The sequence below is a fragment of the Lipotes vexillifer genome, unplaced genomic scaffold (genome assembly GCF_000442215.2).
Source record: "Lipotes vexillifer unplaced genomic scaffold, Lipotes_vexillifer_v1.1 scaffold201, whole genome shotgun sequence".
In the NCBI taxonomy this organism is placed as follows: Eukaryota; Metazoa; Chordata; class Mammalia; order Artiodactyla; family Lipotidae; genus Lipotes; species Lipotes vexillifer.
This window is the reverse complement of record NW_006788159.1, coordinates 789,485-815,436: the sequence shown is the minus strand read 5'-3', so window position 1 is coordinate 815,436 and position 25,952 is coordinate 789,485. Positions and strand designations below refer to the sequence as shown.

General features: G+C 38.9%; 1 protein-coding gene across 4 annotated transcripts in view; it reads left to right on the top strand.

The window, feature by feature from the left end:
* Nucleotides 1–19,322: 19,322 nt before the first annotated feature.
* The window catches only part of PTPRK (protein tyrosine phosphatase receptor type K), a 573,018-nt gene continuing 566,388 nt past the window's right edge, over nucleotides 19,323–25,952 (top strand). Inside the window, exon 1 of one of the 4 annotated variants that reach the window (XM_007461250.1) lies at nucleotides 19,323–19,786. In XM_007461250.1, the coding sequence (XP_007461312.1) occupies nucleotides 19,690–19,786 (97 nt within the window). In that variant the 5' untranslated portion in view covers nucleotides 19,323–19,689. The remainder of the gene's footprint in view (nucleotides 19,787–25,952) is intronic. The other 3 variants (XM_007461251.1, XM_007461249.1, XM_007461252.1) reach the window with 3 other exon arrangements.

Below are 25,952 nucleotides of genomic sequence, written 5' to 3'. Positions count from 1 at the left end.
CGAAAAAAAAAAAAAAAAAAAAAAAAAAAAAACTGGAGGAGATAGCCTTAAATATGAAAAATAAAGTATATGCACACATTTTAACAGATTTCCATTAACTTTCAAAGAGCTGATAATATAGATATAGGTCTGGTAGTTTTCAACTATTCTATTTCAATTTCATTTTTCCAGAATTTTAACAGAATGGCCATGTATTTTCTGAAAAGTGTGGCTATGGATCATGAAACCAATGTTTTTTTAGAGAAAACCTCAAGAATTATGAATGGTGGTGTGGTAGGCAGAACCGTAAAAATTATAATATATCATATTTAAGATAGCATACTTAAGATATACTTTTATATATACTTATATTAAATTTAAGTTAGTAAATTATGTTCCTATTACATTGGAACCTCATTATGATACTATCATCAGGGTCTGTGTAGAACAAACTTATAGATAAGACTATCACAGTGAAATCTTTCAGGTCTAAAATGTAGTACATTGAGACTGAGGGCCAACTGACTTCTGTTTCCTTTTTAATGAAAGAAAACAAGATAGCAGGAAAGGAAGAAGAGAAGCTAGGAAGAAAAGAAGGAAGGGGGGGAAGGGAGGGAGAAATCAAAGTGTATTTCATTCTGGTGAATAATGTATTAGACATTTCATATTGGATGATAGAAACTGTTAGCTCAGGCTTCCTGCTTAAATTAAAATATGCACTTAATTTCAGCATGGTTTTCATACGTAATATTGTTTTTTAGAAACTTAATTTTTATTCAGATTAGGTTGGACTTTGTTAAATTGAAAAGAAATTCTGAGTGCACAAAGTAGCCTGAGTATTTATAATGTCAGTACTATTAAAATGCCATGTGCCCATTCCCACTCCTAAGCAATTATAAACTCTAATGTTATTCTCTGAATTATCTAATGAGTAAGTCTTTCTCTTCATTTCGTTGACACCTTCTCCCTTAAATTTCAAAATGTTTACCCATATAAAGAAACAAAATTATTGTAATTAATTTCAAAATATAGTAGACAAACAGCTTTCTCTTAAACATGATTATTTTTAAGCGTAGCTGAGGTCAGATGAGGGAAGAACAGAATAACTATTAAAACAACAATAAGAAAACCATTCTGTTCCCAGCACCATGTGAAGTCATTTCACATATGTTACTATTATTTAACCTTCATCACAACACCCTCATATGTATACTATTGTATATTTTACAGGTAAATTAATGAGATTTACCGAAGTCACAGTTATGAACGGTTTCTCTGTCTCTGGATTGGTAGCCTTTTCTTAATGTCAGACTACTTCCTTTTTTCCTCATTCTGCAAAAGACTGAATCTATAGACCCATGTAAATATTTTCCTGATGCTAAGAGCTTAGTGGAATTCTCAACTAAATTCTCCCACTAAAACATCAAAGCATACAGATTCTCCCCCAAAGTTTCTGGCAACAGGCTTACCTGATCACTTTGGAGCTACACAAAGTAGAGTATAAGAAATTGAATCTGGATCTCAGATGCTTAATTTGTTCTATTATCCCCACACATACAGCCTACTAGTTGTTTTTGCTTCATATATTCCCTAATCTGCAATCTGGGGCTTTTAATGCCCATCATTCTTGTGTCTCTCTATTAGAATAGGACATTTTAAGATTGAATGAAATTAGATATGCTTCAAGAGCAGCATCTCTGAAATATTATTATGCCCTATTGCAACCCACATTTCTCTCTCTTTGTCCAGAATGTTCAGGCAACTTCAAGTGTGCCCAGATGTTTTGAGACATTTGATTAGCACGAGTTATTCCTCTGAAAGTGTGAGGGATTTATTTTGAGATGTGTGCTGTTACTCTGACTGCTGCTATAAAGCAGTGGGTTGTTCTTTCCTTTTTGCCATAGGAGTACTTTATAATTTCAGTAAGATTCTCTCTGCATTAAATAATGTACTTTAATGTAGATTTCCTGCAGCAATCCACAAATACTTCTCTGTGGGATTTTACATTTCAACCAATTCAATGTACTCATATCACTTTTAAATTCATTTTTACTTACATTTTTATAATGTTCACCCTGACAAGTAATTTTAGCCTTACCATAGGTATTTTTTGTCATGTTCTCTCTAAATCTTAAAGCCCTAGAACTCTGAACCACAAGGCAAAAGTTTTGGGTTTTTTTGTGTTTTTTTTCTTGGACCTCCTTTCTAATATGGAATGACAAGTCTTAGGTCATAAAATATTAATAAAAATGAAAAATTTCCTCAATGTTAACATGATTAGCTTGGATTAAAAAATAAAAGAGTCTGGCTTTTGCTAACTTGCATTACAGTCTGACCAAGGTAGAGCAACATTCTTATTTGGGTACAGCCTACATACATATTTTTTTCCAATCCCAGACTGGTTCTTTTGGTTTAAGCTTTTTAATTCCAGTTCCAATTTCAATAAACTTTACTGGCATGGCAAGGAATGCAAGCATGGCCAGAATCCATAAATTATGTTTGTGACTTTAGGGCAGAAGGTTTCACAGAGGAAATGGGATTTTTCTCCTTGCATCTTCATTTTCCATTAAGTAAGGGAAATGGAAGAGAATATTTCAGTCCTAGTAAGAGAGCAGAAGAAGGAAAGAAATGGACTTTTTAGTGGGGCTGCTTTTTGCAATGAGCCATGAGCTAGAAGCAAACGTTGTCTTTAAAGAAACAAAAGAAATACCAATTCAATATTTTATATCAAAATAAAATGTATATATAAGAGAATATGTAGGTTCTGTGAGGCCTGAAGTCTAATACAACTATGTGGACCCTTTTTAAGAAAAGAAATTACAATTGAAATTTAATTAGATTCAAAAGTGAATATTGGGCTTCCCTGGTGGCGCAGTGGTTGAGAGTCTGCCTGCCGATGCAGGGGACACGGGTTCGTGCCCCGGTCCGGGAAGATCCCACATGCTGCGGAGCGGCTGGGCCCGTGAGCCATGGCCACTGAGCCTGCACGTCCGGAGCCTGTGCTCTGCAACGGGAGAGGCCACAACAGTGAGAGGCCTGCGTACCGCAAAAAAAAAAAAAAAAAAAAAAAAAAATCCTTTGTGCTATCCCTTTCTACACTGGATCCTTGAAAAATGGCCAGTTTAAACTGCGTGGGTCCACCTATATGTGGATTTTTTTAAAAAAAGTGAATATTTAAGATGATAAAAAAACAATAAATTGTGTATTTTTAAAAGCTGACAAACATCACAAAATTCAAGAAAAGCCTAACATTACTGTCATTAATTAATTATAATTAATTAACTGCCCATCATACCTGTATAATACTTTTTTATGTGACGATTTCTGTTTTCTTTAAATGGAATGAAAAGATAATTCACCCTGTCTTCTAGTCTTGTAGAACAAATGAGTTTTAATTAATGCTGGCTTAGAAACCTTTATTTCAGCCTCACAACTGGCGGTTGGTATTGTCATGCCAAGATGCCCCTATATTGGAATGCCCAAAATAGGTGACTTTAAAAAATAGACATACACAATGTTTGTAGTACTGCTTTAGCTGTGTGCCCTACAATCAATCTGAAGAGTTCTATAAATTCCATTTTGCATAATTCTCATCAAAAAGAGAAAAATGTATGGTGCATTTACAGTTGTATATGCTGTGTTATTTAGTATGCTTCCAACAGAAGAGGACTTCGGTTTTGAGTAGTCAGCCTCCCCTTGCTTTCGCTATTCAATGTTTGGAAAAGTTATCTCAGGCTAGCTTCTGGCTCCACAAATTTCAAAACCCTTTTCTCCTCCGCAACCTGCTTATATATTCTACTGTCAATTACTGTAGAGCCAGTTCACAATTTCTGCTCTTCCATCTTCATATCCTGACCCTGGGAGTGTCAGCACAGAATATCCATGGAAGTCATTTCTACACCAGGACAACCAGAAATAACTTAACTCTACATGAAAGTGATTGCAAACCACAAAAATGTGTTCCACTAAATCAGGATTTCTCAGCCTGGCAATATTGACATTTTGGGCCCAATAAATCTTTGTTGATGGGAGGGAGGGACATTCTTTGAATTCCAGGTGTTTGGCAGCCTCCCTCTCCTCTATATGCCAGTAACATTCCCACCTCCCACCCAAGTTGTGAAACCCAAAAATGTCTCTAGACATTGCTGAATATCTCGTGATGGGCAAAATTGTCCCCAGCTGATAATCAATGCATTAGACAATCAATTGCGTTCCCAGCTCATCTAATTAACTGAATACAAAAAAACTTCACCACTACTCCAATATCTCTCAGTAGGGCAAAACATGGCACAGGGAAAGATGAAGAGGAAAGAGATAAAATCTTAACCAATTGCACATATAATAACTTTTATCTTCCACAAATTTTACAGAAAGCTTATGGTGATATGTGCACCTTGTTAGGGACTTCCCATGGTTTTGGAAGGGGGTCAATGTAAGAGGCTTTATAGATTAAGGTTCATTAACTTTAATAAATCCATTTCTGTTTGTAGTTGAGACTAGAAAGAAAATAATAATCGTTGATATTTTTATACTCTATTATTCAAGGGTTCCCTAAACTTGGATAAAATGTTGCTAGTAGGCCAGTGGTTGTTTAAATTCTACTGAATAGGGAAAAGCCTGGGTTTCCTCATTCATTATTACTCTCCTTGGTCTCTAGGGTGATGTGGCTGAAACTCTGTTAGTGAAAAACGTATGTGTAGTGTTCAAATAATAAGGAACTGAGCATTAAATTAAGTTAAATATGTTTCTTGCCCGCAGTGTGATGTTTTTTAAGCACAGTTGGTGATAAAGCCCTTTTTCAGGGAACAGTCTTATTTTCTCACCAGACACTAGTATCATTTGGAAAAGAGTTTGATGAATGCTGGTGTTATGGTAAGAAGATGGCATTTGGCATGAGGCACTTTGGGGTCCAAATCTTGGCTCAGCTCTTTACTGCAATATGTCTGTTATAAGGTCAGTTTACCTCTCCAAGTCTCTGAAATCTTATCTACAAAACTGGGATCAAAATACCTGCACTATTGTATTATTGTGAGGTTTAAACACAACCCATAGAAAGTACCTTGTGCTTTCTATGGTACATGGTACATGTACCCATAAATCACACCTCCTGTTAATGTTTTAGTGTGTTCCTTGAAACACTTTAAGGAAGCATTAATCTGAAATCATAGGGAAGACATTTGTATGGAGTTGTAATTCTATTAGTTTTTACTTAATGTAGATTGATTGAGTTTCTAGGGAGAATGAAATCTGCCTGGATTTGTTGAACCCCATGAAATGCTCAATAGTAATTTGTGTAAAAATCTCTCAGCTCTAGAAGAAGCAAACAGCTTTTTCTAGTAGAGATTGATTCACCATTAATTTAATATGGTCTTACATGAAATAGTAGTATTCTTAGTAAGGTTATATACATCAAGTAGCAACCATGGTTGTGTCTAAGTGGGTAGGAGTTGTGACATTTTGCAGGTTTTCTTCTTTCTAATTTTTCTGTCATGGGTGTATATTATTTTTTGTAATGAGGAAATAAGTTATTTAAAAAATTTAAAATAGTAAACTCCTGAGTTCTTTGGTGTCAGTGTTCTGGTAATGCTTATGTTCCTAGTAGGAAGGTAGTGCTGTACAAAACACAATTCTTCTGAGACCTAAAAATAATCAGCCTTTAAAACTAAAATCGATCTTAAGGATTATCTTTTCCTGTGATTTCCTATGAAATATGAAGAAATGGATTCCTGGAAGTTTAGAGTACTTGCAAGCAGTTAGTTAATGATAGAACCAGGACTCCTGTGCTTTTCAACATGTTTCTGTGTAACAAACAATGAAGATCCTAGGTGACTGGATCACCCTTCATTGAAGGGTGTATTAAACCTTCATTGAAGGGTTGATTAAAAGGAATGTTCACGATTCATGTACTGTCAGTTCCATTATTCATATTTTAATTCCTTCCAAATTATCCTACTAGTGGAATCCCAACTGCCTTGTTGCTTTGCCTCTTAAAACAAACTCTCAATAGCAAAAGTCTAAAATAGTCACAGACTGTCTTATGATCTTCCCCTGTCCCCATCTCCCTTTTGACATTTTCTCCCAAATTCTGAATCTATGTCTTCTCCACTACCCACTGTCTTTCGCTATTCCTGGCTGCTTAAAGTCTCTATCCTGGCCTTCACGCCAAACCTCCCTGTTTTAAAATGTTTAAGATTCCAAATTCTTCCCTCCTTCCCTAGCTCTGGTTAACTCCAACTTAAACTTCAAGATTTACCTCAAATCTGTGATCCTCTCTCTGAAGCCTATACCCAGTTCCCAAGGCAGCACTGGTGGTTGTTCCTTACAGTTTTCATTTATTAATGTTGTGGTGTGTTTCTTTTCCCAACTGGCATATGAGTCAGACAAGTCTTCTCCATTTTTGTAACAAGTTAACCTGAAATAGGACGCTAAATAAATAGAGCCTGAATGAGTGAATTAGCCTCCCGAAGGTAGCTCATGACCGCTAGATGTTTAGGGGAAAAGGATATGATAAAATAATTCAAACTGTGGTATAAATGACTGATAGAACTTCTACTCTACCCTCACAGGAACATTTGAATGCTTGATAAGACAAGTAAAATGATGGTATTTTAGACAAAGTGACTCTGGAGAGTGTCTATAATTCATAACACATAGGCAACCAGGCTGTCCTGTTACATAGTCTGATCTGTACTTGAAGTACGCAGCAACTAGAATAGTCTGGTACAAGGAACTAGTGAGGCAAAACACTGGGAAATCCTAGGAAGGCATTGGGAAGTTGGAGGGAGAGGAAGAAATGAGAAAATATGGCTCAAACGACTAGTATTGCAGGTCGTAAAGCCGAAACTGGCAACGGAAACCTAGGATCACTGTTCCTCATAGAGATTTGGTCACCAAACTGCTCTTTCACGATATTAAATTAAATACAGCCTCTTCTATGGTTGACATCAGAATAAATTTCATCCTCCAGTTTCACATTTTAGTAGCGGAAACAGACAACCCAGATCCCAAATTGTCCCCATAAAAAGTGAGAGAAACAGATGGGAGGGGAATAAGCAGAGTGAAGATATTTTGCCACCTATCCTTGCTTAGAAAATGACAGAAATTAATTGCTTCTCTATCTGTGTTTTCACAGCCGATTGTTTGTACCTCAGTTGTGCCTATCATTTTTGCCTTTATTCCTAATTCTTTTCCACATGTCACCCTCCAAGTCCCCACATTCACCATTAGGTGATAGCTTAAGCTCTTGAAGGTATGGGACACTGTGCGCTACCTCCTTACCCTTCAGTGCCCGGTAGAGAGCATTAAATATACCAGTAGAAAGAAAGGGAGGGGAAGGAGGGAGGGAAAGATGCAGAGAGAAAGTGCCCTATTAGGAAGGTATTGATTAGCATGAAGTGGGCGTATGGGGTGGCTGGCGGGCAGGGGGTGGCGGCTGCGGGGGAGTGGAGGTAATTGGATGAGCTGGAGTTGGAAAAACGGAGGTAGAAGGTTAAGAGGAAGAAAAGGGAGATGGAGGTGATAGACCAATTGCAAAACCTAGTTTCAAATTCACTTGCATTTTCTCTGATTACTGCTGAGAGTTTTGCAGTCTGGTGTTGCAATTTGTATTGAAGTAGTTAGGGCCAACTTTTCAAATTATTTCACTGCTAAATAATTAATCTACCCCTGGGCTCCTTAGTAAACTGATCAGCAGCTGTATTACTACCGGACAAAATAGTTCTGTTATGTGTCTTGTCACTTGCCAACTCAGGTGTAATTTTTCTTCATTGAGAAATCATACCTTTGGATCTGAATCACATACTTTCTTTTTAATGCAGGAGTAGGTTGCAATAATGTAAAGGCATTTCTAGTGTCTTACCTAGTCCCCTCAAACATGTCTATTTGCTAAGATTTACAGATTCTGTACCAAGATTTATTTTTCTTAAGAATTTGGAAGACCTGGTAGGTCATCCTAATCCCTTTCTCTCACCAAAATCCAAGGATAACTGGCAGAATGTCACATAGAGGAGATAGAAACTTAAAAGCTACTACAATTCTGTGATTTAGAGATGAATAAACTTAGGTTACATTTTAACCAGTAGCCTTTCCTTATGTAGATACCATTCCTGGCACCATTCACCCTGAATGGTGAATTAGCATATGCTTGAGGATGCACTATTAAATCTTAGGGCACTTTGACTTCCTGTGACTTGGCAATTTTCATCTAAAAAGGTTTACGAAGCAGGAAGGTAGAACCTCTTGAGTTATGCTGTAGATCTACAAAACTTAAGTACCCATTCTTCTGGGGTAGTTTTGCTTATTTATTGGGAGACTTAGCTTTTGGTTTACAAAAATAAAACTAAGACACTAAAATATAAATAAGTAAATGTATCAAGGTAACAGGAAAACCAGGGTAGAAGAGTAAAATGAGACCACTGGAAATTGAGTATATAAAAATATAGACCAATAAGTTGTACATAATTGCTAAATAATGACCACAAATTTAGCTCTGAGTTTCCCAGCAGCCCAAGTAAAAAAGGAAACCCAGATAGTTACACAATTATTCATAAAATATAAAAAGAAATGGTTTCAAAGAAAAAAATGTTATCTCTTAATCATACAATCTTTTCTTATACTGAGTAAAAATTTTACTTTTGCTAACATTATTACCAAAGTGACTTGAACCCAGGCTTGGTTTCAAATGCAAAATACAGTAAAATTATCTATGTTTGTGACATTTTTGAGATATCACAATATCAGTTGTAATGATGGAAGTTATTTCTTGGCCATCTATATATTTTACTTGTTTATCATCCATCTCCCTCTGTTAGAATATAAATACAGTGCAGAGATTTTTGCCTACTTTGCACCCTGTTGTTTAAGCAGAATAGTACCCAGCACTGTGAGGCACACAGTGAATATTTATTAAATAAATGAAGAAAAAATCAGGTTGTGTAGGACAGGCTGACAGGAGAGATGTCTGAGTCACACCACCCTAATTAAGGGTGTATAACCAGTAACTGGATCCTACGCTATCAACCTGATTACGATTAGTTTACTGAGATATTTTACAATGGAAAGACAACATTCTGAATATGAGGTATGAACTTACCTTTCCTTTCTTGAAGCTATCTAGAAAGGGACAAAATCCTCAAACACTAAGATCTAAGATGAATTAAACAGCCCTAAACTGTTTTAGGGTGCAATCTCACTTTACCCAGGATACCTTGGATTTAGAATCACAGCTCACATTGCTGCAGCAGGAACTGAGTCCTGAGTATCATAGGATGAGTTGTAAACCTAAACCTTCATTATCTCTGGGTGCAGATAAGCGATGTTGACAGAAAATATTTCATTAGCAGGAAGAACACAAAAAGAAATAAACGAATATGTCTGTATTCTTGATCAATATTGTAGCTATAAACAAAAATGTATTAGAAATGAAATAAAGGAAAAAATGAGCTTCAATATCTTGCATCAGAATAATAGTTTTAAACTCCAATGGCCATAGGAGTTAAGATTTTCTTACCCTGTTCTTTTGTTCTTAAATCTTCTCTTCAGGGGTTTGTTCTTTCATTATCTCAGAATTCTACATCTTTTCCTGCCAGACTATAAAGCCATTTGACCTTGAAAAGTCTTTTCATTCATCCATCCATCCATTCATTCATTCCTCAACACCATGCATCCATTCATTCATTCCTCAACTATCATTAATTGAACAACTATGTGACAGTAATTATTTTATGGGTGGAGATACAATGATAAACAATACACAATCCTTGACTTCCACCAAATTAGAGTGACAGCCTATGCACCAATGAAACAAAAATTTGATTTCTGAGGAGGCAATGATCCCTAGAATTAATGACCAATTGATTCACATAAAAAAGATTCAAGCAAGTGGTTATGATGACATGGGCTGTGGGCCTTGTAGAAAATAGAGGAAATATAGTCTCAGTCCTTTCAATAGGTTATAATCTATAGAAGACAATACAGTGAAAGTTACCACAGGAAATAAACCAAATGTAAATGATGGTTAATCTTCAAGATAACTATTATAAAGGCTTTTTCCTAGTTTATGTGTTCCTCTGACTAAAGAATATAGTTATACCAAACCAAAATGTGATTGCTAGCATTTATAGTAAAGGATTTGTAACAGAAGGTTAAGAAATGTATTCATTGCAAATACAGAAACTTACAAATACACTTTTAACATTTTATAAATTTTCTATCACAAATGAACCTTTGTATGGTATTTCAATATATTTTTACCATTCAAAATTAGCGGGAGTTTTTAATTTGGAGGAAAGTTTATTTTTTTTCCAGTTTTATTGAATATGTTGACATACAGACTGTATAAATTTAAGGTGTACAGTATAATGATTTGAGTTACATACATCATATGATGACCACAATAAGTTTATTGAACATCCATCATCTCATATAGATACAAATAAAAGAAAAAGAAAAAATATTTTTTCCTTGTGATGAGAACTCAGGATTTACTCTCTTAATAACTTTCATATATAACATACAGCAGTGTTAATTATATTAATAATGTTGTACATTATATCCCTAGTACTTATTTATCTTATATTTGGAAGTTTGTACCTTTTGACCACCTTTATCCAATGTCCTGTGCCCCTCCTCTGGCAATCACAAATCTGATCTTTGTTTTTTTTTTTATGCGGGCCTCTCACTGTTGTGGCTTCTCCCGTTGCGGAGCACAGACTCCGGACGCGCAGGCTTAGCGGCCATGGCTCACGGGCCCAGCCACTCCGCTGCATGTGGGATCTTCCCGGACCGGGGCACGAACCTGTGTCCCCTGCGTCAGACTCTCAACCACTGCGCCACCAGGGAAGCCCAAATCTGATCTTTTTTTTCTATGAGTTTGTTTGTTTTGAAGTATAACTAACACTATGTTAGTTCCTTTTGCACAATGTAGTGTGATTTGATATTTCTATAACATTTCAAAATGATCACCACGATAATTCTAGTTACCATCTGTCACCATACAAAGATATTACATTATTATTGACTATATCCCCACACTGTACATTTCACCCCATGACTCATTTTGAAGTTTGTACTTCTTAATTTCCCTCACCTATTTCACTCATCCTACACTCCCATCCCCTCTGGCAACCACCTGTTTGTTCACTATAGCTATGAGTCTGTTTCTGTTTTGTTGTTTGTTCATTTGTTTTGTTTTTTAGATTTCATTGTACATATAAGTGAAATCATATAGTATTTGTCTTTGGCTGACTTATTTCATTTAGCATAATGTCCTCTAGGTCTATCTAGGTCTAATCCATTTGTTGTCACAAATGACAAGGTTTCATTCTTTTTATGGCTGAGTAATATTCCATTGTGTATATATATATATATATATATATATATATATATATATACCACATCTTCTTTATTCAATTCAACTACTGATGTTCACTTAGGTGCTTCCATATGTTGGTTATTGTAAATAATGCTACAATGAGCATAGGGGTGCATATATCTTTTCTAATTAGAGTTTTTGTTTTCTTTGGAAAAATACCCTGGAGTGGAATTGCTGGATATATGGTAGTTCTATTTTTAGTTTTTTGGAGGAAACTCCATACTATTTTCTATAGTGGCTGCACCAATTTATGTCCCCACTAATAGTATACAAGGGTTCCCGTTTCTTCACATCCTCATCGACATTTATTATTTCTTGTGTTTTGATAATAGCCATTCTGACAGGTGTGAGGAGATAACTCACTGTGGTCAAAGTGAGTGTGTTTTTTTTTTTTTTTTGCGGTACACGGGCCTCTCGCTGTTGTGGCCTCTCCCGCTGCGGAGCACAGGCTCCGGATGCGCAGGCTCAGCGGCCATGGCTCACGGGCCCAGCCACTCCGTGGCACGTGGGATCCTCCCAGACCGGGGCATGAACCCGTGTCCCCTGCATCAGCAGGCGGACCCCCAACCACTGTGCCACCAGGGAAGCCCAAAGTGAGTGTTTTGAAATGACATATTTCTTAACACTGCAGACTGTAGAGTCAGAGTGCCTGGATTTGTGCTTTAGCTCACCACTTAAGCAAATTGCTTAATCTACTTGAGCACCAGTTTTCTTATTTTTCATTTGAGCTTGTAAAGTGGGTATAATAACCTTAAGGATCAAATGAGATAACCCATGTGTATTAAGCTTCCTATTGATGCTGTAACAAATTATTACAAACTTAGTAGCTAAAAATTATACAGATTTATTATCTTAGAGTTCTGGAAGTCAGAGAAGTGGATTTCAGTGGACTAAAATGAAGGTGTTAGTAGGGCTGCATTACACATGGAGGCTCTAGAGGAGAATCTATTCACTTGACTTTCCCAGCTTCTAAAAGCCAACTGCATTCCTTGGCTCCTGGCCCCCTTCTCCGTCTTGAAAGCTAGCAGTGTAGCATTCTCTCTCTCGTCTCTCATCTCTGCTCCATCCTTCCATTTTTTTCTCCCTTATTCTATTGCTTCTCTCTTATAAGGACCCTGTGGATTACATTGGGCCCATCCAGATATTCCAAGATAATATTGCCATCTCAAGATCCTTAACTTAATCACATCTGTAAAGTCTCATTTGCCATGTAAAGGAGTATATTCCCATATTCACAGCTTCCAGGGATTTTGGGGGGAGGGTGGGAGCTTGTCATTATTCTGCCTACCAACCCACATAAAGTGTTTTTAATTAGCTAATATTATTATTTCCATGTACATTCCCATTGACCACCAAGCTTCTCTAAAGTTTATAAAAATTAGTTAACTAACCATTTTACATTATGCAGAAACTGAAATAAAACTAGGTTTTAATCAACTCAGCCTCTGATTCTTTTCCCAGACTATTGTAGTTTGTCATCCTTTGACTTTCTGCTGAGATCAGTGGACCATTAGCTTATATCAGCTGTAGTTGTCAACAAGTGAAGAGCTAATTGACTATTTCATTATGGCTCCAAAGAAATTACATGTGATTTTAATACTCCACTGTGCTTGTACGGCTATTTCCTAATGAACTCTGAGTTTATTTAGTTTAGGCAGTTGTGAAGCTTTAAAAGCATATAAACGGATGTTATGACATAAAGGTATTTTATATGTCTTCTGACAGAACTTCTCAGGTGATTTAAAAACGCTCAACAGGGCTTCCCTGGTGGCGCAGTGGTTGAGAGTCCTCCTGCTTGTGCAGGGGACACGGGTTCGTGCGCCGGTCCGGGAAGATCCCACGTGCCGCGGAGCGGCTGGGCCCGTGAGCCATGGCCGCTGAGCCTGCGCGTCCGGAGCCTGTGCTCCGCAACGGGAGAGGCCACAACAGTGAGAGGCCCGCGTACCGCAAAAAACAAAAACAAAAACGAAAACATTCAACAGCGAAATGCGAGCTTACTTCCAGGATAGACAGGTGTTGCAGTCAATGAGAGGCACGTTTTGAGAAAACTACTTCACAGAAAGCCTGTTCAAGGAAGTTCAAGCTCAAAAAAGTAGTTTACATCTCATGCCTTTTTCCCCCCCTGCCAGTCACAACTATCACTTTCTTCAAGATATAGCTTAAAACTGGTCATCCCCAAAAGCTTTTCCCTCCTACTGCACTTCATCAGGACCTAATATTTTGCTATCTATTTCTTCACATTTTGAATATATTATATATCACACACACACACACACACACACACACGATTTGTTTTCTCTTATTTTTATTTTGTCTGTTAATCTCAAATGTAAACTGCTATCCTGTATCTCCCATAGAGTAAGTAGCAGCGTGTTGTACACTTAATAAATGCTTGCAAGTGGCAAAATGAGTTCTTTGCTTTGATTAAAGAGGACTTCAGCACTGAAATGAGCCCCTATGTTTGTGTGTAGGTTTTAATGGTTCATTTTCTTGTCTGACTTCCCCTGGTTATGAATGTGGTGGCAGCACCAACAGTGTAGGGAGGATTTTATTGGAGAACATTTAGAGGATTAGAAAAATCTCTAGAGCTTTGGAAGCACCATATTTTGTGTTCAGAATTCTATTTCATTCTGTCTCAAGACCAGAATAAGCAAAGAAGAAAGATGGCAAGATCCACAGGGTTCCATATGTGAAGCCAGCCCCCGCCCCTCCGAAGTAAGTGGGAGGAAGGAAGGAACATGATCACTAGAGAATTTCTCATTCAGCTGTATTAATTCTCCTCAGGCTGCAACTTTGCATACAAGCTTTTAACCCTGCAAAATGTATTATTAAATACATGATGTATTTAATTAGTTTTAAGAGTTATCCTCTTTCTTGGGTTTTACTAAAATAAAAAACAAAAAAATACCCCAGGATAATTTGTCTATTCAGAACAAAATAATTCAAACAGGATACAATAGGATGCTGTATAGCTGGTGCCCTTTATGCCTTTTTTCTTATAGTGAGCCAGGGAAAAATATACTTTTTTTGGTGTGGAAATTGCCCACTATTATAAAGGATGAATAAGATACCATATAGTAGATACCATATAGGTACCATATAGTACCCCAGAAAAAGTGATTTATCAAACACATACTAAGGTATCATGAAGACCAAACATTTTTTCCCTCAGTCTTTTATTAATATCATTAGACTAGGCTTTTTGAAAATGGAGAGAGACTTTGAAGTCAGAATATACCAGATCTGGAAGTGACTGTCACTGTCCTATCCCTCCACCTCAATCCAATTCACACTTTTATGATTGGCTTCCTTTTTGACCCATGCTTGTTAATTATATCCAGCTGTAGGCAAATTGCTCTTCCAAATTGACAATACTGAGCTCTCAAGCTGCTCACATTTTTTTTTTTCCCTTCCCTGGATAAAACCTTTGGATCATGCATTATCTTGACTAGTGTTTTCTAAACTAATCTTCAGTTATGGATATTTTAAAGGGTTCAGGGGACTCACAAAATAACTCTGGGTTTGCGTACAGTGCGTTTCTTTCCATTTGATCCAAAATTTCCTAAGAGCATACAGAGAGGAGGATTTCCTTAGAGACTTATAAGCACATAGCTATCACAATTCCATTTGTTTCTGGATGCTGTGGTGTCAAGATCTCAGTAGTAACTGGCCAGGTTCCAGCACTACTCCTGGGATCAATGGGCTTTGCCCTACAGTCTCCAGCGCTCATCCAGAACAATAGCTTTCAAAGGCATAACACTTTTTAATTTTTTTCTGGAAGTCCCTGTTCTGTTCAAGGGCTTTATTGTCAGAAATTCTCTGCCCCTTCCTTCCTGGAGGACTCTACTGACAACATACATACCCATGCAAGGCTATGACTGTGAGGAAGTGCTTTTAGTTTTTTGTTTGTTTGGTTTTGTTTTTTCTGCTTTCAGAGAGAAAATAGAACCTCATTTCCATCCACCAGCCTAAGAAGCTCTATCTGATGAATTGGCATTGAGAATTTTGACAACTAATTCAAATGAACGTTTTTAGAGATGAGAATTAGGTACATAGATATTGGGGGAATGGGGGAAAAATGAAATTCAGAATCAGAATATGCAGTTCAGAGTGACAGCTTTGCTACTGACCAGCGTCAAATTTTGGCCAAGTATTTTAATGCCTCTAAACTTGGGTTTCCTTATCAGTTAAGTGAAAATTAATAATGGTACCTGCCCTGCCTACTTCGCAGGGTTGGTACGAGGATAGATTGAGATCATGTGGGTGAAAATGCATTACAAACTGAAAAGCATAATATAAGCAATCAGTTGTTATTAACAAACTGAGAATATTATCTAATTGCTTATAAATACATGCTGTGGGTACACTCATGGTCTCTCAGTGGGTAAATAAAACTTTGCTTTTGCTGGGTACATGTTTGTACATAATCCTTCAGTGGAACAAGAAAAGAACATTTACTCAGCAATTAATATCATCCAGGCCCTTTCATATCTATACCTATAACTAAATTTACATCTTTACAAAAATACATATTAAAATATACTATATTTCATTTAGTCCTCTGAAAAATCTGATTGATAAGCCTCAGTTTCATATGAAAGAAATAGAGACACAGAGATGGTAAATGCTGCTTGAAGCAGTGCTTCCCAATTTCTGTTCCCTGGAACCCTAATCCTGAGAAATACTTCTCTTTTAGAGTTCTATTGTCCAAAACTTTGAGAAACAATGTATTCTTTTCCTCTCTCCAACAGATTCACTTTGCACAATACCATACTGGTAACCATTGAAAAGTTCTGCAGTAAAGAAGCCAGCTATAGTAAAGGAAGCTGTTTAACTTTGCTCAGTCTAGAGTTAAAGCTAATTTGATCTGAAGACCCTATTTTCCAATTTTACTTGCTAAATTTTGATAGAACTGGGAGTCACAGAAAACAGAAATTGGGATTCACAGAAAACAGAAACTGGGATTCACAGAAAACAGAAACTGGGATTCACAGAAAACATTTTGTCAAATGACTGGGGTTATTTCTTGGTAAATCTGTAACCAATCAGACTACAAACCTATCTTCTTTAAAAAGATATACTATAACCACATACCCAAAACGGTAGGAAAATAGGGAAGGGCAGTTATAAAATGTTACTATTCTACATTCACTTCTAATTATATCAATATTATGGTTTATCGGTGGTTTTTTTCAGCCTTTTTTCTTTTCTTATTTGTAATCATAGTATATGTTGACTTCGTCTTCCAATTATTTAAATGTAGTAAAACATGCATAACACAAAAATTACCACTTTAACCATTTTTAAGTATACGGGTCCATGGCATTATGTACTTTTACATTGTTGTGCAACCGTCACCACCATCCATCTCCAGAACATTTTCATCTTCCCAAACGGAAGATGTATTTGTATTGTCTTCGGATCTTTTTTTTTTTTTTACCCAACATTTTATCAGAAACATCTTCCCACTTTGCAGCTTACTCTTTTTTTAATACCTTCATTTCCAGTGGCTGTGAGATATTCAATCCAGATAATGCTCATGAATCTGCCTATGGTTGGACTTTTGTATTATTTCCAGTTTTCCCTTTTGTAAGTGATAAATATCTTTGTGTCTATAACACTTCCCATATTGTAGATTATTTCCTTAGAATAGCTAGTAGATTAAAGAACAAACATTTTAGTGATTTTTTTGAACACATGTTGACAAATTTTTTTTGTTATATCAAATTTACTCTTCTATTGTTTAATTGATACATTCACCCATTCTTTCAAATTAACAAAGACCTAGTAAATTCCTAATATTTGCCGAGTACTATGTGAAAGACACATATATTCTCAAATGATTTCAATATACCGTGGCCAGCATTAGGTATTGTGGCCAGCATTAGTGACAACTAAGGACAAAAGTACTGATTTACTTGTCCAAAAGTTTTGTTGCATTGCTTTGATTTTTAGTGAGAAGACATCCTTGCTAGTTTGCTGACTCCATTTGAGGATTTCCTTGTCCCTCTTTGTTTCCCCTCCCCCACTTCTTACTCATATATGTGCTGTTGGACAAATTACTTAGTCTCTAACTTTGTTTCCTCATTTGTCAAATGAGAGTAATAACTGTACTGATGTCATAGGATTGTTGTCTTAACTCAAGAAGACTTTGTATATCTTAATGTCTTAACGAGACATTCTGTATTTTAAACCAGTGCCTAGCACATTGTAAGCACTCTAAACATTACTTGTTATTGTTATTACTTCCTGAATGGAGAAAGTGAGATGAATCTTCTGTCAGTTGACCCAAGGAATGGGCAAGCTAGAACTGTGTGCACTTTGCCCTGGCACTGTATGTCAATTTTTAAACAAGCTTTCTGTGTGTTTAAACAAACAAACCTACCAAGTCATGAACTCTCTGTCAGGAATAGAACAGATTAATTAGTTTATGGATGGGGGAGGAGGGGTGTTTGTTTTTCCTGAGACATATTATTGCTAAGTTTTACAAAGTTCTGCTAAGTCCTTTAAAAGGAAAATATATGTCCTTCAGTTTTTTGTTACCTAGGATTTAGGAATATTCTTCAATAAAAGAAATAGGAACAGTGATGTGCTAACAGTTATAGGTTAATGACTTAAAAAATAATCTACATTGCACCCTAAGGAAGAATGAACTTATTGCTGAATTGAATTGACAAGTGCTGAGCTAGTCAATGTGCCAATGAGCCAGCTATAAGACTGCCAGTTACGTTTAATCAAGCATCTATTCTTATCAAATTTTTAAAGTATTTTCCTTGCTGATTGGTATATATATATGTGTGTGTGTGTGTGTGTGTGTGTGTGTGTGTGTGTGTGTGTATATAACGAGTTCTACCATCAACCTGGTCTTTGATAGCGTATACTTAATCTGAATAAAGGGATATGAGTCCTGGTAAATTGTGTGAATATTATATTACATTGAATGTCACATTGTCCGTGATTTACAAAAGCTAAAGATGTCTGAGTAACTGACAGATGTCAATCAAGAGATTCCATTGTTCTAGGAATTGTATATATGACACCAAAATTCTGAATAAAAATTGTTTATTCTACTGTGACCACATCTATTTTATTCGCTATTTTACAAAAATGAATAAAGTATGCACTATACAGTCTTCACAGAAGCAAGTATTATAAATGTGGCATATGGTGAAACCACTTTAAGCTTCTGAAGAATCAGCAAACTGTAAAATACTGTCATAATATAGCATTATTTTCCTCCGGATGAAATCATTTGTTGCTGTTTTCATTGGCCGTCTAAAGTTCTTTTGTTAAATACTTATGTCTTAAATATCTCTTAGATATTAAAATCAAAACAAAAAGCCTTTCCTACTCCAGCATACCCTCGTGAAAGGCAAGGATAATAAGCCCTGATGCAGTTGTTAGGTTCTTCCGGAGGGAAGTAGAAAGAGGCCGGAAGGTTTCAGAACTACAAGCAAAGTCAGTGAAGCAGAGAGTAAATCCAAATATTCGGCAAATGACAAACCAAAAAGGAGACATGCCAGCTGTTCACACTGGGAAGTTACTGAACATTTATTTTGGTTCAAGTTTTATTTTTATATGAAGAAGGAACAATAAGTTTTCTACGGGGGTGGGATGTCTCATGCCTTATTACACGAATAGGGAACAGAGAGTTTGCGATGCAGGTGGGTGTTTCCTCTGGGAGCTTCTACACTCCCCCTTCTTCCTACCGATACGGTAGGACCTCCGCCTTGGGGACAGAACCCCGGGGCGCCTCTGCTTGGGCGGCGGGGTTTCTCCGCGTTCATCCTCTGGGGTCCGGCCACACTGCTTACCCAACTCTCGCTTTTCAAACTGCCATTTCTGAAACAGGGCAGACAACGGCGCAGGTCCCCTTTCGCGCCCGCTGCCCCCGAGCGGCGGCGAGCGGCTGGGCCAGGGCGGCGAACAAAGGCGGCGCGGAGCGCGGGGCGCGCGGCCGGGGTTGGCGCGCGTCTCTCCGACAGGAGGCGGCGGCGGCGCCGCGCCCGAGCCTGCATTCCTCAGAAGCGCCCGGAGCCCGCGGGGCGACGTCACCCCCGGCTCCGCCCCCATCCCTCCCAGAGCAAAGTAACTCTTGACTAACAGGAGAGTCTCTGCCGAGCATGGAGAGCTGCTGCCGCGGCCGGCCGGCGACTCGGGCGACGCTGGCGCCCCAGAGGTAGTTTGGCGACCGCGGAGCAGGAAAAAGTGCGGGCGGGAGGCTGTCCACTCCCCGCCCTCACCCCGCCGGGCCCGGCCGACCCCTCAGCTGTGGGTTTCGCTGCGATAGCCCCCGGCAGCTCTTTGCAAAGCGGCTTGAAACTTCTCCCAAAGTCGACATGGATACAGCGGCGGCGGCGCTGCCTGCTTTTGTGGCGCTCTTGCTCCTCTCCCCTTGGCCTCTCCTGGGGTCGGCCCAAGGCCAGTTCTCCGCAGGTGAGTGGCCGAGGAGGCGTCCGGAGCTCCGACGAATGCCCCCGACCCGGGGCTCGCCAGGGGTGGAGCCGGCTCCTCTCTAGGGCCGGGGGGCAAGCGGGGGAAGCTTTCGCGACCCGGGGTGGGCAGAGGGAGAAATGTCCCCAGACTTCGTGCCGGCTGGGACGCGGGGCACGGGGCTGGGCGCCATGGGGGCAGGTAAGTTTCCTCGTCGCGACCCATTGTTCCCGGCGGAGGATTGCTCCGGGCGCAGGCGGGCAGGGCTGTGCGGGAGTGCGCGAGACAGTGCTTTTCTTGGGAAACTGGGAGCCTCGGCGTCCGGCGCCGGCTGCACCGCGCCGGGGAAGAGAGAAGGAAAAAGTAGTTACGACTCTGGGGACTGCTACTCTCTTGCTCGTAGTGCGGGCTTGTTGCTCTCCGCCGCTAGAGCGTTCCAAAAAAAAAATTCCCGGGGAAGCCATTGTCAGAAAGGTGGAGACTTGAAGGGAGTGACCTCGGCCCGCTTTGCCAGGTGCTTTTTGTCCCGGGAATAACCTCTCCCGACTATTGTCTAACTACTTCCCCGTCCCTCCCCCAGTCCTTGTCGCCTCCTCCAGCGTTGGGCTGCTCCTGGGTTCGCCCGGTGGGTTAGGGCGCTGCGCGGAGTAGGTTCCGTGTGTGTGTGTTGGCGGAGCCTGTAAGATGTTTTGAAACATGATTCTAAGGATCCACGCCGAGCAGTCCTGGGCAGCGAGGTCTAGGCGCCGGGTCCGGGAAGCCTGACCCGCGGTGGGGGAGCCCGCTCCTCCGGCAGAGCCACCGCGAAGCTGGCCCAGCTCCTCCCGGAGCCGGCCTGCGTGATGGGGGCTACAAACGACTGCCGCCCGCCCAGAGAACCCAAGAGGAGGCATCCGGTGCGGTCTCGCCAGTTAGCCATTTGGGTCCTAGTAAAACCGCTTAGAGAAGTCCGTGAAACCCCATTTCTCCCAGTGCCGTCCTCCGTTCCCTTCCAGTTCTGTGACCCTTCCTGGCGGTTGCTTCTTTCGTTCTCTCCTCTGGGGGCTCTGAAGTTTCACCAGGTGGACGCTGGGGAGCAGGCTCCCGGGCGATCGTCTGCTTCCCGCCAGTCCAGACAACTTTTCTGGCCAGCCCACCCAGCTCTGCTTGGCTGGAGAGCGCATCTGCTTCCTTGGTTCGCGCAGTGCAGATGGAGACGCAGAGGTGGCCGAGGGCTGCTGGACAAGACGGGGGAAGCGACAGCCGCGCTCCTGGCTGAGGCCACAGGACGCGGAGAAAGGACGAACTTTTGCACTGTCAGTTTCTCTCGTTGTTGTGGCTGCCTGGTTTCCTGGAAGTAAACTCAAATCGTTGTTTTCCGGAGTAATGTTTATTTCCCTTCCGTTCTCTTTCCCCCCTTTAGAACTCTGTAAAAGGAGGTAGATAACAAATTCAGATGGCTGCATGTGCTGTGCACTCAGGCAGGTTATGAAATGCAGCGTGTACAGGAAAAGTTATGTATACAGGTGATGTGTACAGAGGACAACAGCTATGTGCAATGGAAGCCTAATTTTAATTCTTTCTGGAGTAAGCATTACTGCAAGCATGTCTGACATATAATGCCCGTTGGTACTGGAAGCGTGCTTGATGTAAGACATTACATGCAGGCAAGTTGGAGTGGGTATTGATTTCTGCACAGTGTTTGTCAATGCACGGAGAGCCTACGCTTGAAAAGGCATGTAGTTTGTTAATTGAAAGTTGGAATTCTACCAGTTGTATGATTAAACTTACATGTATTCAAAATTTGCAACGATTAATGTCTCAACAACTGATGGATGTATTTTCATCTGTAAAGAAACTTTTCTTTTTCTCTTTTCAAATGTTATTTACCCTTTAATGAGCAAATAAATATTAAATTTCCTCCAGCGGAATGAGCTTTGCTGATCCCTGGAGTTCAGATATCTCTAATGAACAGTTATGTTCTTAGACATGCAGTTCCAAGTAATTTAACTAAATAAGCCTGGCTTTTCTTTTTTGACAAAGCAAAACATTCGACTTTATTTTATAGTTAAGTGAAAGAATGTGCAGTCCTAACAAATGCACTTGTGGCAGGATTGTATCTCAAAATTTTGCCATTCAGGTTTTGTATATATGCCCAGAATTGAATGTCTTTTATTCCCACAGTTCAGATTGTGGATCTGCCTTTCTCCATAAGCTAAACGTTTGTTTTGTAAAAATTTCCATTTTCTGCTTCACCTAAGTCATTTGTTATTCTTCTGTCATCAGATTTTATGGCAGTCAGATTTGTTGCAAAGACACGGGGTCAGAGATTGGAGGTGTATTCTTTCTTGTTTTTTCTTCTTACATTCTTTAAATGATGAACTTTTATTTCTTTTGAGAAATTTAAATAAAAATGCTTTAAAAATGTAAAACAAATACATGTTCAGAACTTTAAAGTATGTTTTAAAATCACACTTATTAGGCAATTTTCCACTTTTAGATATTATTGTGTGCTTTCTAACATGGTGAGCCTCGAAAGCAAAACTTGAAAGACTGCAGATTGTTGGATCTTTAATATATCAAGTACTCATCCAGTCTGCTTTGTTTAAACCACAGTTTGGGAACATTTTCATCATTTTGAATTTTTTCTTAGCTTTTGGGGTTAAGGTGTAAAAATGCTACATGGTGAGCCTCTTGAAAACCTGAACTTCCAGAGCTTCTTATAAATCTCAACTTATATTCTTTCAGTTTGATGGCTCACTTAACACCTAAAAAAATGTGTCATATCTGTGTTACATCTGGGGAAATTGAGGCATAGAAGCATAAGGATGTGCTGAAATTTATTCACTGGGTTGTGTAGTTGCCATCTCTTGATACAATGTGAGAAAGTTTTTTGTGTTAGGACTCAGATGACTGACAAAATCAGTCATAGATGAAGTACCTGGAGACTCAGCTTTCTCATCTGTAAAATGGGGATAATAATACCTGTTCTGACCTTTCCTCATGCTTTTTATGAGGATGGTGTGAAATAGTTTAAATGAGCTGGAACTGTATATTGTCAAACATTATGCAGCTATCTGGGGTGTAATCATCATATATTAAAGTAGCTAAGTGCCTTGACTTCAGTCTTTTCTTGCTCCCCCAGTCTGTCCTGGTAAGCACAGACTGTTCAGGAGTGTGTGTGTTTGTGTGTGTGTGTATTTGTGTGTGTGTGTGTGTGTCACTCAGCCATTCATTCATTTTAATTGTTGTTAAACATAAACATCCTAGATTGGCCAGACCATAATTTTATCAGCACATTGAGAGAAATTATCCTTTTTTTTTTTTTTACTTATGTTATATAAATCCTTACTTGAGCTGAACCTGTGGAAGAGTCACTAACATTCATAGTATTGAAACTATAGAAGAAATTTATTTTTAGTCAATTTCTTTAGCTGTCTGTTTAACTATTGGCTGTTCACCCTTTTCATCTCAGTGGGAGAAAAATATGTGGCTTTTTAGATGCAGTCTTATCAGTGACCTAGAGAGGGACTATTGTCTCTCTAGTATGATGTGAGCCTGGAAATGCAACTCCAGATCCTGCCTTGGATATAGTTCATGGCATGTCACACTGTAAGCGTTTACTTACTTGATCCCTTAGAACCTTGCAACTCATCTAAGCAGTGCCACTTTCCCAGTGTCTCACTCTTTGCTGTCTCTGTATGTGAGTTAAATTTCTCTTATACTTATTATCTCTACTGGGAAGATACATCAGAGAGACAGCTTTTTAAAGGTTTGCCTGTTGGTTTTCTGGTTTTGATTGGCCAGAATCTCTCGATCCCTCAATTCATTAAAACTCCAATATGGTTACATATTAATAATATGTAACCAGACATTTCTGGGACTGGTTTTTCTTTCACCAGTTTCCATATAACTGACTCTATTGATTTTCCTACATTGCAAGATGTCGTTTTGTGTCTGGCCAACCCAGACGGGAAGAGGCAGGTCTGGCTGCTATTTGGGCTTTGGCATGTGTGCTGCTGACAGCTCTTCTCTTTGTATTCATAAATGTGAATTTGAAAAATAAGTCAACCCCTCTGCCATTCTGCCCCTCTCCCACACTCCTTCCCACTCCCCTCTAGCAACAACAAAGCCCCACATGCAGATACACAAAATCACAGCCTTTTTGTTTTCACCAAATATCTTTTGGTGCTGATCATGTTCTTAGAAACTGGAAATATGACTCAACCATTAATCAGAACAAACGCCAGTCCTCCCACCTAATCTTATATTTTAGGCAGTGATGGTTTACTACACGTTTTTATGGCCTTTATCAAACATTTAATTCATGTGATATGGTCCTATATAGAGAAACTAGGTTGTTGCCTACTAATGCTTTTGAAGTGCTGTGTTCTAGGTCTGCTCAAGATGGTGTTAAAGACAGTGTAAGTCATGCTAAATATGGATCTGCTTCTCTGAGGCATGGAAAATGCTGTCCTCCTCTGCCTTGTGCTCTTCCTATTTCCCCTACTTGCTCTTCACAGAGGGCAGGAAGAGGATTGTTGGAAGACTTGAGAGCAGGAAACATCAAGGGAGTTTACAGATTGTTATTAAAGACAAAACAAAGCACTGGGATCGTGTGTGTGTGTGTGTGTGTGTGTGTATGTGTGTTTGATCTTTAATTTTCTAAAGAGGGAAAAAAGCCCTATTTTTGATTTGTTTATTGGAATCAGCCTTTGCCTTTGCCCAAACACATTCATTTCTTATTCTGTGGATGTAAAAACTTCCCTCTGTGTATTCCTCTCAGACTTTACCCTTTGATCATATGTGTCTGGTTTGTGTTCCTTTATCAAATGGTGTTTCTTTTTGCCTAAAAATGTTATAATTGCTTTTGAACATGTTTTTCTTTCATCAAAACTCATGCTGTTTGTCATAGTTCTGAATAATGGTATTTTGTCAATTCATGATATCTTAAATGGGTATTTGATAACAAAGTAAGTATATCAATCAAGCTAATTTTTTATTTCAATTGAAGGTAGAAAAAAACTTGTAAATCCATGAAATAATCTTTTAATGTCACAGAGTATTTGTTTGTGCTTATATAGCTCTCAATGGAAGAGAGACTTTGAGGTGCTTATATATCTCTCAATGGAAGAGAGACTTTGAGTTCCTTTTTTTTTTTTTTTTTGAGGTATGCGGGCCTCTCACTGTTGCGGCCTCACCCGTTGCGGAGCACAGGCTCCTGACGCGCAGGCTCAGCAACCATGGCTCATGGGCCCAGCCGCTCCGCGGCATATGGGATCTTCCTGGACCGGGGCACGAACCCGTGTCCCCTGCATTGGCAGGCAGACTCTCAACCACCGCGCCACCAGGGAAGCCCATGAGTTCCTTTTTGTAAATGGGGTTAGAAAAAATTTGAGTGCCACATTGCCTGTTATTTTGAGATAGTGACATACATCTGGGCTTTGGAAAACTTTAAAAGTTATGTTTGAATGTGTGATGTCAATGAGAAGTCTGGAGGTAGATGGTTTACAAACTTCAAATTCCGTCTTAGTGGAAATTGTGTTTTTTATGAGAAATGCTCTTAAACATAGTTCCACAATAAAAGGTTTTATTAATTCCATGAAAATTCTGTTGGGAAAGGTATGTTTATTTTCCTGCAGTATTCTTATGGTAATTCTTTTGATTTGTAGTTAGTATTTTAGTAATAAAAACTGAACTTACGTAATTAAAAAAGTTTTGTGTGGCTTTGCAGATTGTTGAGCTTCTGGGAAACATTGGGCTTGGGATGTAAGGATCACACCAATCCTGTTGTGGAACATTGCCATTTCCCCACTTAACTCTGGTTGAGTTTTTTGGCATTCTCCTCTGTGTGTTGGTAATCCATAAAAATTACAAGCGGCTTATTTTGTCACTTACAATTGTTTTAGGAGCAAATTAAGTGGTCCTGAATGAAATAATCCATGTTTCCACTTTATATGGTTTTAGATAGAGCTCTGTTAATAAAAATGATGAACAGAGCTGTGCTGGCTGAATCCTTTTACAGGTGTCATTCTAGGAATTATTTTCAAAAGAAGAACTCAGAAACAAATCCAAATAAAATAGTGTCTAGAGTTACTGTTTGCATTTATTTTGTTGAGAAAATTGAAAGATGTAAATATGTGTATTCACACACACACACACACATCTTTTTTTTTTTTTTTTTTTTTTT